This window comes from Denticeps clupeoides, chromosome 2, assembly GCF_900700375.1.
Source record: "Denticeps clupeoides chromosome 2, fDenClu1.1, whole genome shotgun sequence".
NCBI lineage: Eukaryota > Metazoa > Chordata > Actinopteri > Clupeiformes > Denticipitidae > Denticeps > Denticeps clupeoides.
In genome coordinates, this window is record NC_041708.1 from 26,148,753 (window position 1) to 26,165,146 (window position 16,394).

At 45.6% G+C, this 16,394-nt stretch overlaps 2 protein-coding genes across 18 annotated transcripts in view; one reads left to right on the plus strand and one right to left on the minus strand.

The window, feature by feature from the left end:
• znf438 (zinc finger protein 438) overlaps positions 1 to 3,620 on the plus strand; it is a 34,121-nt gene extending 30,501 nt beyond the window's left edge. For all 6 annotated transcript variants that reach the window (XM_028958834.1, XM_028958813.1, XM_028958850.1 and 3 more), the window contains 2 exons: positions 1,092 to 2,478; positions 2,680 to 3,620. In XM_028958834.1, the coding sequence (XP_028814667.1) occupies positions 1,092 to 2,478; positions 2,680 to 3,247 (1,955 nt within the window). In that variant the 3' untranslated portion in view covers positions 3,248 to 3,620. The remainder of the gene's footprint in view (positions 1 to 1,091; positions 2,479 to 2,679) is intronic.
• An 11,264-nt stretch (positions 3,621 to 14,884) lies between these two features.
• The window catches only part of svila (supervillin a), a 40,801-nt gene continuing 39,291 nt past the window's right edge, over positions 14,885 to 16,394 (minus strand). For 11 of the 12 annotated variants that reach the window (XM_028958780.1, XM_028958788.1, XM_028958731.1 and 8 more), the window contains one exon: positions 14,885 to 15,674. In XM_028958780.1, the coding sequence (XP_028814613.1) occupies positions 15,588 to 15,674 (87 nt within the window). In that variant the 3' untranslated portion in view covers positions 14,885 to 15,587. Of the gene's footprint in view, positions 15,675 to 15,717; positions 16,121 to 16,394 lie in introns of those variants that run through there. The other variant, XM_028958737.1, reaches the window with a different exon arrangement.

Consider the following 16,394-nt stretch of genomic DNA (forward strand, 5'->3'; position numbering starts at 1 on the left):
TTGTTAAATTAAAGCAGATCATTAAGTGTGTGTATCTTACCTGCTGTATCATTCTGCTTGTTTTTTTGTACCTCTGCTTTTATAGCTAACGAAATGCTAGGGGGAAGGGGAGAAACACATTTATCCATGCTTAGCGAAGTTAGTTATTACTTAATTAATTGGTTATTACATGGCTTAAGTGGTATTGTTGAGCACCTTGTATTGCTATTTGCACAAAAGGTACATTATAAATAAAGGCTGATCAATCAAATCGTCAGTCATGCATGATACAGATTAAGGTGTGTGTGAAGTAAAGAATAGCCCCTCGAGCTGTAATTGGGCCTGAAAATTTAGACCCGACCCAAGACTGACAGTATCCAACCCGACAAGTACATCTTTTAAAACCTCTGCTTTCTTTGCATTACAATATAATCGGTAGTTACAGGGACAGTCCCCCACTGGAGCAATTTAGGATTAAGTGTCTTGCTCAGGGACACGATGGTAGTAAGTGGGATTTGAACCTGGGTCTTCTGGTTCATAGGCGAGTGTGTTACCCACTAGGCTACTACCACTTTGCGCACACTAGGAGCGCTAAACTAAGAGCGGAAAGAAATGTTCGGGGAAATGAGCTGGGTTTATAAGAGACTTCCCTCGTTTCACCTCCTCAGCATTTTTGTATCTTTTTTTGCAATGATTAAAATGCGTTACCTGACGACGGTTGCCGACAATTGCAAATCAAATAAAAATGTAATAAAAAAAAATTGCTATTAATAAAACATATGTACAACATCCAAAACACATTTAACGATCACCGAAACAGGTTTACAAGCATCGAATCATACAGGAAGGATAGGTACTATAGACCGGAAGGTTGTGTTTGCTGACCGATCATTTACTGTGCAAGCTTGACCCGACCCGACCCAACTAAAATGATAAAAATTGAGCCGGGCTCGGAGCAAAATGTACAGCTCCACTCACAACACATTTGTAAGATGAAATAAAGAATCAATGCATTTTAAAGCAAAATCTAACTGTACTGTACAGTGGCGTGTCGATAATGCGTGACTAGAGGAAGTTGACATTGATCAGAAACTTCTTCCACCTCTCAACAGGCGAGCAGCTGAGAACCCCACCGCCGATGAAGACACTGCATTTTCGGAGCATAGCGCCCAAGGCGCCGGCGGTGGTCCCCTGCCCGCCCGCTGTGTCGGAGACCCCTGCTGCCGCCAACGCCAAATCTGTCCTGGTGCCCACACAGAACTTCGCCCTCATGCAGGTGGCAGGCCAGGAGGGCACCTTCTCGCTGGTGCCCCTGGCCGCCTCCCCTCAGCATCAGCCAATCACCAAGCTGCCCATCCCCCGCTACCAGCCAGTGAAGAGCAAGACGGTCACCGAGAAACCCAGCAGCAGGAAGGCAGCAAGCCCCACCAAGGTGGCAACGATGACACAGGCCGAGGGCCCGTCTAGCACAGAGCCCCCGGCCAATGAGACCGTAGATTCAGAGGTCAAAGATCATCTGGCCTCTGGCCTGCTGCGCCCCTCCGAGTCAGCGCCCAAACACACGGCAGCTGTTACGGACGACTCCGCCCAGATCCACCCCAATGCTGCCCAGCCAATCACAGTGCTCTCACCTGCCCTGTTCAGCAAGGCTGTGCAGCTGATCCCGCCCCCTCCCACGGGAAAAGTGCCCATTCTGCCCTACGCCCGAGTTAAAGACTCCCTCCTGTCCACGCCACCTTTCTCCAAGCCCCCCAACCATGATCAAGGACGTCCCACCGCAGCCAAAAAAAACCTCGCCCCTGAACCGCAGGCTCCACTAAACTCCCATAAAGGGCACAAGAGGGGTCGCAAGAGGAAGACCATGGAGGACATTCTGGCATTTGAGGCACGGAAGAAGAGATCCCTGACGTTCTTCCGAAGGAAGGCCACCCAAGACAAACCTCCGGTATGCGCCCCTGCGACCTCCGACTCCAAGGACAACCTGATGGACATCTGCAAGAAATACCGCAGCATCAGGCCCAAGCCTGTTCTGATAGAGGCCACGCCTACCCTCCTGGGGCTCCCCGCCCTCTCCACTGCCGATGGCGGAGACCAGGAGCTCCTGCCGGGATCGTCCGGGAAAGGCCTGGCTTTGTCCCAGGCAGCGGTGGCGCAGCGGGGCCTGTTTGTCAGCAGCCGTCCCCAACACTGCTGTCCCACCTGCGGCCGCTGCTTCCAGTTCAAGCACCACCTGCAGAGTCACATGATCAGCCACAGCAACCTGCGGCCCTACACCTGCCCGGTGTGCCGCAAGGCCTACGCCCACTCCGGCTCCCTCAGCACGCACATGAAGCTGCACCACGCCGAGGGGCGGGGCCGACGCTGCCTCAGGTGCGAGTTCTGCGAGAAGGCGTTCGGGTACGTGGGCGTGTACTTCAGCCACCTGAGGGAGGTGCACAAAGTCATCCTCACCGTCGAGCCGTCCATCGCCCAGCATGAGGAGCAGACGGCCGAGGAGAGGCAAGTATCACGCATTTTGGTACTAAAAGTGCACTTTTATCAAATCATTAAACAACTGTTATTATTCATAAAAGTTATTGTGCATGTGCACACATTATGTACCAGGTCAGGGGTTCTCAAAGTGGTGGAACGTGCAGAGAACCACAAAGAATACAGATCTAATTGCGATTATCTCACCTTTCTCTCGCCGTGGCCTCGCAGTGGCTCAGCGGAGCAGGCAGACGACGACCGCGTCGACCCGGTGGAGCTGCAGATTAAATGTGGCCGGTGCCAGGCCATCACGCCCACCTTCAGCGACATGAAGCTGCACCTGCTGTACGTCCACGGGGAGGAGGTGCAGCTGCGCCTGCGCGAGGGGGGCGTGGTGAGGGCGGGCCGGGAGGCGGAGGACGAGCTGGTGAAGCACGCCGCTCACTACTGGAGGCAGCTCAGCGAGAAGCGCAGCATGGTGAAGTGCGGCTGCTGCGACCAGGAGTTCCTCTACTTCTCCAGACTCAAGCGCCACCTGGTCTCCCACCACCAGGGGGAAGCGCAGCTAACAGCTGATGGCCAGAAAGTGAAGGAGGGGGAGCCTGCGAGGGGAGGGGCTAAACGGAGCTCGTTACTCAGGACGGAGCAGGGCCTCCGCTGCTTCTTGTGTAGCGAGACCCTTGAGAAGAAACAGGAAGTGCTGGACCATTGGAGTGAGAGGCACAATTGCGAAAACCCCACCCTCCTGTGGGAGGTGCTTGATGCGGGCAGTGACACAAACTCCGAAAAAGCCTGTTAGCGTCCCGCTAGCTTCACTTTAAAAGTGCGCATCCGTGAAAAAGAATAAAAATCTTTTTTCTTTTTGCACTGCTTTGCATTTTTTTAAAATCATGATTTTCTGTTTCATATGATTATAAGTTATGATTTCTTTTGATTTTCATTCTCTTGCTGGTTATGGTTTTGTTTATTTTACAGTTGTTACTGTGCGTTTCCACTGGAGCAGATCTCCCCATTTATTTCAATACAGTTCAGATACAACCTGTGATGCACTAAAAAGTTTGTTAAAAATTCAGTTAAGAAAATTATTAAATGGAAAAATCCCTCTAAATCTTCAAACTACATAAACATATACATACCATATATATATATATATATATATATATATATATATATATATATATATATATATATATATATATATATATATATATAATGGTAAAGACTCATTTAAGTCATTTAAGATTGACACAAATATTCATGCATTTATGCATATATTTTGCATATAGTGTAAAGTTCTGGTGCAAATTCACATTGCTCTAGTGGATATGCGTGGCAGGGCTGGCCACCATGTCACTTCACCGCCAGTGAAGTGACTGAAAGACTGCAGCGCACAGCACAGGGTGTCCTCTGCTTTTAACCCATCACCTTAGCAGTGGGCAGCAGTGCGTGGGGGACAGCCTTCTGATTCCGGGTCCATTTCCTTACCCGCTAGGCCAACCACTGCACTAACAGAGAAATGCTCCCCAGTTAAGGGAGGGCTGGTCAAAATGCCAACTGCATACGAGTTTTATGCTGCGATATTTTATAGGGTTACATGATATGTGTATAATAATAAGATTATATATATAATATGTCATCCAGCCCTAAGACCAATGCCACCTTCTCTGTGTCACGTTAACAATTCAGCACGTCAGCGTTTCGAGCAGGAGCTGATCGCAGGTCAGCTGTTGCATACCGCACTGTATGTAGATGAATAAGCGTCTGCGTTTTGTGTAGCTTGTCTGCCTGCAGATGGTGGTCTTTTTCAATGGAGCCAGAATACTGCCGTATATACTTGCCCGTAAAAAGATGTTTTCGTGCTCTGAAAACAATTAGTATTTGCAAAATACTGAACAGAAATCCGCGCCAAGTGATCTGTATTTGTATGCTGAGCTAGAATGGTTTGCAAATACAAATCACGTAGTGCAAGTCTTGAAAGTGCGTTCAGGAGTCCAAGCACTCTTGCAAATACCAACCTGCATGTGCAAATTCAGATTTGCGCGTACAAATCATTTTGGCAAAAGCTTGACTAGTGCTGGCTGAAAAAAAAATTGCTTGCATATCGCAGATTAATTCATTGTCTAACCAATCACAAAGTCGCAGGGATGGTAAACTTGGCTATAAAATGAATTAACCACGAAGGTTTTTACGGGTGTGAAGTGAAAAGTAAATATTCTGGCTCCGGGGTTTTCTGTGTTGTGGGGTAGTTCTGGGGTGGAGTGCTGATCTCATCGTGGATTTGGTATAATCGTGTTTCGTTTTTGTATTTCCTGCATACAGTGAAAAAACAGGGTAGCTGAATGTACCTTGAATGTTTTACAAACCCTACCAAAACATACACATGCGAACATACAGATACATATATAGTTATAATTGAATAGAGTATAATGATAAAGTATATATAGATATATATATAGATATATATATACTGATATATTTGCAAAGAAAATGTAATCAACCTGCTGCTGTGTTTACATGAATGGAAAATGCTGTTAACCTCTTCCTTGCCTGTGTTCCTGAGTTACAGTAGCGCTGAGAGTGGCAACATCCTTGCCAGCAACCTGAGACCCACGCCACACGCCAGTGGGCGTGGCTGCTGTAAAATAAATAAAGACACGCTCCTTATACCCCACCCTACTGTCAATTGTGCCTCAATAAAGATGAAGTGAAGTCACCGCTAACTCTGTGTGTGTTTCTCTCTCTCCCTCACACACACATCAACAGAGCCTGTGTTGAGAAAGATTCCAGCTCAAGTTCAAATCCAACTGTGACCTCATACTGGAACCGAGCTCCATCAGAACCTAACGTCCTGCTGGATCCATGAGGACCACAGATGTAGGGTCACAGCTGTGCACGACGCAACTCTGAGGCCTTCTGAGTCTCTGACCCTGAAAGAAATTACATCGTTTCACAACCGTTCGAAACGTGCACATGAGATTGATCCATGCAGATCAGGAGCCACCTTCTAGCTCTTCCTCGCTGGCATTATTTGGGTGGCTGCAACACGTAATCGGGTAAAATAATTTATTTATTCAACGCTGACATCACTGATATATCATCAGAGGTTACCAGACTCCTTTCAGCACCCTGAGTATGGGTGCCAGTGGGGGACGGGGCTTCATTTTCTTCCCAACAGACCCCGGATGACCACAAAATCAGGGGCGGAGTTCAGTTCTTAAATCCCTTGAGTCAAATGTTGGCAACGTTGTAATTCCTTATATCCAAAATGTCAGAATTTGTGGAAATAGGACAAATAGGAAATGCCTTCCACTTCTTTCTCCCCCAGAGGCTTTGTTCCTGAATAAACTGGATGTGCACCACTGCCAAAATGGCAAAACAAGTTCGACAATCACAATGCTTGAATAAATGTTCTTACAATGTACTTGTTTGGTTCTGCAGTGGCTCTCGTGATTATTGTATTAATCAATTGCACATCTATTTTACATGTAGAATGTGGGAAACGGACAAACTTTTTCTTTGCAAGTAGTGGTGTTAGTAACCTAGCGGGTATGACACCCGTGCAAGAACCAGATGACCACAAAGAGACACTTCAGCACAGCACATAATGACATAACAAAAAGTGTCCTCTGCATTTAACACAAATGGCAGTGGCTGTGGTGGCACTGGGTAAGGTTGCTTCTTCGAATCCCGAACTGCCAATGGTAACTGGGGAGCCACTGTACCGTCCACACACGCTTCTCATTAAGGGGATGAATTCAATTTTGTTGTGTGCACCGGGCATCATAACGACAATCACTTCACTCACTTTCCCTACCCTTGGTGAGCAGCGGGAAGCCATGAAAGGCGCCTGGACCGGGCATGGGGACGGCTGGGCAGTGTCTAGGTACCTTGCTCAAGGGGACCTCAGTGGCATCTTGGCGGTGCGGGATTTTGCAAACCTTCCGTAACTACTTGTCACTTCACAGCTTTTAACACGATCACCCTTAGTAAGCAGTGGGTAGCCATGAGCAGTGTGTGGGGACAGTGCTTTGCTCAGTGTCACCGTCACTGCTGAGCAATTGTAAGTTGCTCTGGATAAGTGTGTCTGATGACGTAAATGCAAATTGTGAAAATGCTGGGTGGGTTGTTTGAGAAGACATACTTGACGTTACATTACGAAACATGCCCCAGGCAACATATATAATATGGCACTTTTAAAATGATCCTCTTCACCAATATAGCATTATTCCCATTTCAAACTATCTATCGGAACACATCTTGCACCGCAAGGAGGCGACTACATACACAATTATATTCAAATTAAACTCGAATGCATGCAGTAGGCCTGCACGAGAGCCCACACATAACTACACACTCAAGGATTTACACCCAGGCACACAGATAAGAAGGGGTTACGTCCGCCCTGTAGCGCCATAGGAGCATAAAAAAAAATGCTCAGTCGTCAGGATGCCGCTACAGCGCAGGTTTCTCTTTCATCATCTCTCTATCTCTCTTCCTTCTCCAGCACACACTCCACTTTCAGCTGAGATCAAAGAGCCGCAGGATTACAGAGAGAACGAGGGAGGAGAAGAGGAGTGGGTAGGAAGGGAAGGGTGTAAAGAAGGTGAAAGACAGAAACAGGACACAGGAACAAGGAAAATCCGGTGTGTAAAATTTGGTTTATTTGTTTGTGTGTGTGTGTGTGTGTGTGTGTGTGTGTGTGTGCGCACGTGCGATTACTCTCACCAGCTGGGTGGTCCAGCTTTGGAGAGAGAAGCATAACTAATCAGGTACAGCATCACACACACACACACACACACACACACACACACACATTATACACAGCCCCTATTGCACAGTTGTGTGTAAAGATGTAGTTTTAAGTGGTGGTGAGACTTCATCGTGTGCAGATGGTGCCCTAGTTTTACCCTCGAAACTGACCCTGGATCAGTCAGCTCAGTATGAACCGTTCAGGGCCTGGTTGTACTTGCCAAGCACGGGCAGTTTTGTGTTAGAGTTGTATCCAAGTTGGGGCTGACACCCCAACCAAGCGTTATTCAAAACGAGGGTCAGCAAGATCCATCAGCCGTCCATTTCTTTAGTCCCGTTTCTATGAACCCCAAACTGTGCAAACTGAAACTGTGAATACCGTGGAAATGCACCTGTTGAAAGCGCCTCGCTACATGCTGCCCCCTGTGGTTGATGATGGTATGGAAATGCATGGATGAGATGCATTTTTGAAAAAGAATCAGAATCAGATAACTTTATTAATCCCAAAGGAAATTTCTTAAAAACATCTTATAGCAACACTGGAATTGTGGCATTTTGGAACTGACTTCACTGCTGGAAGATCTATGTGTTGTTATAGAAGAAAAAGAAAATGCCGTTCCAGTGTGGACCCTCTTTCTCTGCTCCGCCGTTGTTCTCACTGGGCACTTGAAATGGCAACTGGCAGCTTACAGCCGGTGAAATTAGCCGGTGAAGATTTTCTGCAGCTGTGGCCTCCCATCATGCTGCTTTAAGGGTCATTACTGTGTGTTCTGTGAGTAAGTGAGTTTGTGTGTGTGGATGGGAATTGCCCAAAGGGACAGGTGCCATCTGCCTCTTCCCTAAGACTCAGAGCAACACACCTCACTCCTGTACATCAACGCTGACCTATAAAAACCACACACTCACACACAAAGCAACACTGACCTTTCACCCTGCATAATACTACACTCAAACACTGACCTACAAGTCGACAACACACTTGCAACCCAGCAGTCACCGGCCTCCCAACACTGACCTTTGGTCCCGTCTCTGATGGATGTCTGTATCTGTGTCTTTCCACAAGTGCATTTACATTTGTGTGTATGCATATATGACAGTGTAAAACTGTGTTATTAGTATGATTTTGTGTGTGTGTGAGTAAATGTAGGTTACAGCTCAGGCAGATTTAATTCCCCTGTGTCTCTCATCAGTGCCCTTTTATCAGCCTTTCCCGGGGGGGGGAACAACATACACACACACTCACACACACTCGCTCTCTCTAGGCCCTCACACACTCACAAAATCCAACATACACTTGGGTGCCTGTACATTCTCTGAACCAAATTCACTATTTAATGCAGGGGACTCTTGCAAATGAGAACATGACTCACCACACACACACACACACACACACACACACACACACTCTCTCCCAGGAAGCGTGTCTGCTGTAAAGCAGCAGTAATGAGGTTAAGAGTCTGCTCTGTTCAGTCAGCCATGATGAGATCTATTTGAGATGATTTATTTATGCATCTGCTTTTTGGGGGCTAAGGTCGGGACAGGCACACACATGCAGACAAATGTAAGAAATTACACACGCATGCACACACACACAAAACAATAAGGCAGCACATTGTGCGATCACACACATTCAAGTGCACACACACATTTACTGTATGACCCCCACACCCATCCATTACTGAGATTAATGGGAACATGGATTGAAATGCCTCTCATCTCAGCGGAGAGGTTAATTAGCTCATACATATATGATGTGCTGGAGTGTGTGTGTGTGTGTGTGTGTGTGTGTGTGTGTGCATGTGCATGTGTAAACCTTATCATACGTGTGTTATTCACACACACTCTCACTGATTACACATATTCTGACAATGATTCCTAATACAAGATATAATACAAATTTACAAAAAAACAATGCTACTTGTTAATGAGGATAAGAGATCCAATATTAATAAAGGAATTATAATTACCCATTTATTACACCCTTATTACCATTGGCCTTAGAACAGTTAAAAAAGTGAGGAAACAGAAATCGTTCAGTGAGTCAATAAAATAATGATATTTACTAAAAAAAGATGAAGCATCGCCAGGGCAACCATGAAGAAACTGACAAGGATATTTAACAATTGTAAACCGCCCCCATCCCCTCCTCTCCCCGTACGTGGTCCTCATCCCCATCCAGGAAAGTGACAACCCCCCTGGGGAGCAAATGAGTCCCACTTCAGTGGTCGGAATCGATTAACCTCATCCATCTCTTACCGTCCCTCCCTCCTCTGTGCTGTGAGGACACCCCGTTCACAACATAGAAAATGGTGGTAGGTAGTAGCCTTGTGGGTAACACAGAAGACCCAGGTTCAAACCCCACTTACTTCCATTGTGTCCCTGAGCAAGACACTTAACCCTAAGTTGCTCCAGGGGGACTGTCCCTGTAACTACTGATTGTAAGTCACTCTGGATAAGGGCCTCTGATAAATGCTGGAAATGGAAATGTAGAAAATGTTGTATTCCCCTCTTCCTGAGGACAGAGCACTGGCTGCTATTTTTCTGTGCAGTCTCATGTGACTCAGAGGGGATATTTGAATCAATGAAGTTTCACATATACACACACAGACACACACCACAGCCCCAGCATTCACACAGTCTTCCTTCATGGGCCAGCGATAGCAGAGCGGGTAAGGAAACAGACTCGTAACCAAAGGTTCAACTGTCAAGGTGCTACTGAGGTCCCCTTGATCAAGGTACCGTCCCCACACACTGCTCTCCGTGCACCTTTTATGGCTGCTCACTGCTCACTGAGTCACTGTGTGCTGTGCTGTGTATCACAATGACAGAAAAATAATTTGCACACAGTTGACATAAACCATACAAATGCTTTACACACACATACAGAGTCTCACATGACCCATATTTTTCAGATTCATATGAAATGGAGTTTAAAGACCAAAACTGAATAGACACTCATACAGACTATGTTTATGGGTGTAAAACACACACACACACACACACCTGACCATGATTGTTTTTGAAACTCAGATGAGAAATGACTCATGTCCAGTTATACCGGCCCAGAGAATTCCCCAAAAATTTCCCGCTCCCCTTCCTGCACATGCAACCTCTCCAAATCTCAGACATGAGAAAAAGAAACAGCACTCAGTGTTGTTCGCTGGATTCTCACGGGTCTGACTCACCTCCCACAATGACACACACACACACACACACACTTAATTTACTCAGCAGCATCTTGAAGTAATTTACCTGCATAAAATGTACTAACTTAGCAAGCATGTTGTCTCGGAAACACACACAAATACAAAGAGACATGATGCTTCCAGGCTTCCATTACGATCGAACAAGCCAGTGTGTGAGGAACCTCCACATTTGTGTAAAGGTGAAGGATTAATAAACTTATAATCAATAACCCAACACCATGTTCTCTTCTGCAAGGCCTCACGCCAACTGGCCAATATTGAAGCTAAACACAGCAATCAGGTCAATCCTTAATTAAGCAACGTCCGCTGAGGGTGGAGGAGCAGTCGGATGAGAGCTCCACCATCTCCTGGGTAGACCTGGAGAGCGCCGAGTTCTTCTGAGCCCTGAGGTATAAATCTGTCACCTCATCTTCAGCCCAGTACCCCACACGGCCTGGCAGCTCCGGTCAGCTCTCGGCGGATGCACACGCACTCACATACACGTGGATGTGACCTGGTGTTCGGAGTTGAGCGTGTAATATTCTCCAGGTCTCCAGCCTCTGAGAAAAGTCCCTCGCTACGGGCAACGGCTGATGCCAAGAAAGCAGACCTGCCAAAGTGAGCACTCCATCACTGGAGCTTTGGTGAGTTTCATTCCAGGTGTGTGTGAATGTGTAGGCTTAAACAACGTTCATGAAAATAGTCAAGATTGACACAAGACCTACACTGTCCATTCGTAATTACAAGCTATGTTTAAAATGGGAGAAGCCAATTGGGATGATTGACAAGGACGATTGTAACTTTTGCTTTTGCCAAAATTAGAGAGCTCTGGTATCTGCAGACCAAACCAAACATGCTGATAGGTTATCGGGGCTTTCATTCCATAAGACATGATTCACAAACACTGGAACCTGGCTGGCACTTCCAAAATATTCTTATTTGGCAAGGTCATTGGGGAATACGGTTACCATGATGGGATGTGTGAGGTCTACAGCAATTCTTGGGCAGGTTGCTCTATGTGAACTTGTCTTCTTCCACCAGTTCTGAAGATAAGATTAGCTAGACGAACATCAAATTCACCCAAACATCACTGGTCCACCAGCTGCCATTCCTGGTGAACCACAGCATAAAAGGACCAGGAAGTGAAAGTGATTGTTTTTTTTGTCATGGTGAAACCTGCAGCACAGCACACGGTGACACAGCGAAATGTGTCCATTGTATTTAACCATCACCTTGGTGAGCAGTAAGCAGCCATGAAAAGCATGTGGGGACAGTACCTTGGGGAGTACCTAAGGGTGGTAGTAGCCTAGAGAGTAACACACTTGCCTATGAACCAGAAGACCCAGGTTCAAATCCCACTTACTACCATTGTGTCCCTGAGCAAGACACTTAACCCTGAGTGTCTCTAGGGGGGGACCGTCCCTGTAACTACTGATTGTAAGTTGCTCTGGATAAGGGCGTCTGATAAATGCTGTAAATGTAAATTGACCTCAGTGGCACCTTGACTGTTTGTGATTTGAACCCGCAACCCTTCTGTCATGAGAATGCTTTTTTCCCTCTAGGCCTCTCCAGTGATTTGGAGATGCTCCCTCTCAAGTGTCCAGCATCACAATCTGGTCCTTGTCAAAGTCACTCAGAGCCAGAGGTTCTCATTTTTCCTACTTCCAGGACTGACTGACATGTACACACACACACACACACACACACACACACACTGGTGTTCAGTGGCAGCCTTGGCTGGGTTCCAGTCTCTCAGCTCCTTTGTAGCTCTTAATAATTTACACGGCCCTGCTGCTTCTACCCATTTATCTCATCCCTCGCTCCCCAGTCACTCTGTGATCAAACACATGGCTCTATTGTCCATCATCACCTCTTCCTCCTCGCATCCATCCACTCACGTCCTGGATAGCGCATCCAGCCCACGAGGCTGTAAGAGGAAGCAGACGGTATACGTTCTGTTGCGCTTCGAAAAAGGTACAGAGGGATGGGAAGGAGAAAGCCGGAGTTGTTCCTGGAGATTTGACAAGGATCTGTTGACGATCCATTAAGTGAAAGTGAAGTGATTGTCATTGTGATACACTGTGGCACAGCACATGGTGACACAAGGAAATGTGTCCTCTGCTTTTAAACCCATCACCCTTGGTGAGCAGTGGGCAGCCATGACAGGTGTCCGGGGAGCAGTGTGTGGGGACCTTGGCGGATCGGGATTCGGCAACCTTCAGATTATGGGGCCACTTCCCTACCTGCTAGGCCACCACTGCCCTGAATCCTGAAAGCAGAAAACTGTCGAAACAGCAATTTTTTCTTGCTCCTTACTTACCTCTCTTAAAAATACACACTGTCTTTTCAATAAATCCCTAATAATATCAACAAAAACTGTTATTACCGAATGTTGCAGAAAATGGAGAGGTTGAGCATCACAGGGGATATAAAGCATTGTTGCAACGTATATACTGGCACAGCTTTTCATATTGAAGTCTCGCCTCCAAAATAACGTACCTCTCCAAGTATCACCAGCACGGCAAGCAATAAAATACAACAGAATCAGAATCATGCGAAGACAAACACATACACACGCAAACAGGACGTAGCATACACACACATACGACATACTGATTACGAGCAAGCAAACGCAACATGCAACGGCAGGTATAGTGTGCATGAGACTACTGTGTAATGTGCACGTGGAGCATGCTTTTATAGATTAGCTGTCTACGAGGGTGATGGTGTGAGGGCCATGTCGCCTGCTCCTGTATCATCTGCAGGGGTTCGAACGGTGTAAGCGCGTTCAACCAGTTTATCTAGTACATGTCAACTCTGCTAGATTGAGGATATTGAATAAAACTGCACCGCATTAAATGCACACGATTGCTGTGAATATTGATAATAAGAGGTACTGCCGCTCCCTACCATGGCCCTTAATCGTTAACAGGCCACAGATCATAGCATGAGTCTGGCTAATGATTTATCAGAAAGTGATTAATGCAAGAGATCAATCGCTGCTTACGTCAGGGGGGGGGGAAGTGGCCGAACGATTCATTGTGAAATTCTTGACCAATAAGGGAAATGTAATAAACAGAATACTTTAGATTAAAATCACAACTCAGAAGGATCATCCAGACATAAGGACAAAGAGAGGCTCCAGGAACACACACTTCATCGACTGTAGCAGGTGGTTGTACACACTGATAGTCGGGGCTTAGAGTAAAGATCGGGTTACATACACACACACACACACACACACACATACTGCCGTCCACTAATGATGACATCACACTGAGAGAAACAGCCGTGTGCAGCTGTGGCCCAAATGAAAGATCAGTCTCACTTCCAGCTCTCACATATACACACACACACACACACACACAGAGAGAGAGAGAGAGAGGCCTCACAGCTGACTCCACTGGTGTCTGTTCAGCTTGGTAAAATCATGCATCACACAGCCCACACAATACTCTAAAACACACAGTCAGAGCTACACAACAGGGTTCCCAGGTTCCGTGTGAACTCTGTAGGTTTAGTCCTTCACAACATGTACGTGAATACTGCTTGTAAAAAGTCTTATTTCAGTTTTGCAGAGAGCGTGTGGAGCACCTTCCATTTTACACTGGATTATGTTTTTTTTAGGTTGTGCTGACCATAAGAGTAGAATTGGGTCTTTGCATCTCTCTAGGTTTCCTCCTCTCTTTGGTTTTGGGAACACTTTGCATTCCACAAATAGAACATTTTGATTTTCCTCACCATTGCAGTTCGGTTGTAGAGGTCAGTGATGGATGGTAACTGGTGACCTCTCCTGGTCACATGGGGACACTACAAGTGGCCACATACTACAACAGTAGTACCATGTTCAAATTTTGATTTATAACACAATTAATTATAATTACACAATTGCAAGACAAACAAACATACACACACACCCATTTATCCCTCACCAGTTCTCACTCATGTTTTTATTTGCATGAATTATTTTTGCCATATCCAGTTGAGGTAGAACCATACTCTCGCCAATGACCGCCATGGTAACTTCTCCACCATGTCCTCGATCTTTAGCAGGGGCTCTATTAAACAATCACCCTTGATCTAGTGGTCCAGGGGACACAGGAGAACATTGCTAAAGATCTGTGATGGCGGTGGGAGCCTTCTTTAAAAAAAAAAAAAAAAAAAAAAGTTTAATATATAAAGCCAATTATTTGAACATTACTGCTGCACAAATAAGTCTCAAACTTTTATCTCATGTTTCAGATTTGTTAGTGTTTGGAGTACACAGAGTCTCTAATAAAGTTCAGTTTCTGCCATTCATAAACCAAAAAAAAAAATAAATAATTTTTTTTACATGAAATGAAGACACTGCATGTTCATAATTTGTAGGTCATTGCTGTACATGGCACAATGGTGTCAGACTGGACATTTATGAATATTTTTATTCTTCTTTAGGAGGGATTACATGGTCAGAATACCCAACCAATACACAATCACACAACAGACAAAACCAAACCAGTCAGTTCAAGAGTTCACTTTTTATTTTTCTCTAACAGTCTTCGATCACCAAAAAAGGAAATAATAATAAATTCATATACATCTTTTAGTTTATAAACTGTACAGGGAACAGGGAAGGCACTATACATCCATCAGACTTTTCACCAAATCACTGTCGCTCACTGACACACACGCACAACACCGTGCCTGGAAATGGGACCCTGGCACAGGTGTGTGTGTGTGTGTGTGTGTGTGTGTGTGTGTATCTGTGTGTGTGTTACGTTCTGCACATTCAGCAACCCCCACGCTTAGAACATTTACATTTCTTTACTTTTTACACAACACTATAGATTTACTTTAAGGCATTTATATAAATAGGAATTATTCATAAATGCAGATGCACTCTTCCTCACATACAAACACACGGGTTATGCAGCAGCTGAGAGACTGCAACAAAGCAAACACCCACACACACACACAAAAATACAGTCCTTTTTTCCACAGGCTTGATGAAACCCCAGGAAACAGATGACAGAATGATACAGAAGAAAAGGAATACTGCAGATAAATGCTACAAGAGACTGGCACACCTCCACCAACTGGCTTCTATCATTCACTCACTCTCTGGCCTTTTATTTCCTTGGTCTAAAAGGTCAGAGTTCACATGCTGCAGCTTCCAGTGTCTGACTCAATGACAAGAGCACACCTGTCCACGCCCATTCGCACCTTCTAGAACAGTCCTTTTGCTTTCTTCACGTTCACTTGCTTCCACCCAGGCAGACTTTCAAACTCACTCCTCGTCATCTCCAGTGCATTCTGGGAAATAAAAATTGGTTTGGGGGAAAAAAAAAAAAAAAAAAAAAGTTAAAAGGTGACGTTAAATCCAAGCAGTGATCCCCTCAACACACACACAGATTCCCCAGACACATGCAGACTGGGGGTGGGTCAGGTGATTTGTGTTGGAAATCACGCGGAGGTGGGTTATGTGTGCTGAATCTCAAACAGTTACGTTGTTGCTTAGCAAGATGCCTGGCCCCGCCCACCCATCTCAGGTACTCAAACTGAGACCATGCAGCCGGTCAGAAGTATTTAGTCGACAGGCGTTGGGTTTGAGATTCAGCTATACAGAATACAGACAGTGCAGACTGTGAGAGGGGAAACAGAAAATCCACACAGGATTGTGGGTAACAGTTTTAAACATAACAGGGGGGCATTTCCCAATGGAGATCACCAGAACTCACCTTCCCATGAACCCCTACCCCCTGAAAAGTGAAGTGAAAAGTTAAAGGAGAAAAAAAAAAAAAGATGAGGTGAAAGAAAAAAAAAAAAAAAAAAAAAAAAAAAAAAAACACACATACACACCCACCCAAGGAAAGAAAGTCTGCTGTATAATAAATATTTTTTTATCTTAAGCATTAATTTAAGATAGAACTTGTTTAGAAGTAAACATTTAGCAGAGATCACTACTCCAGCCACAAGGTGTGTGGTCCACCAATAACATTTTGAGAACGGGCAGCCGTGGCTGGTGGGGAAGTC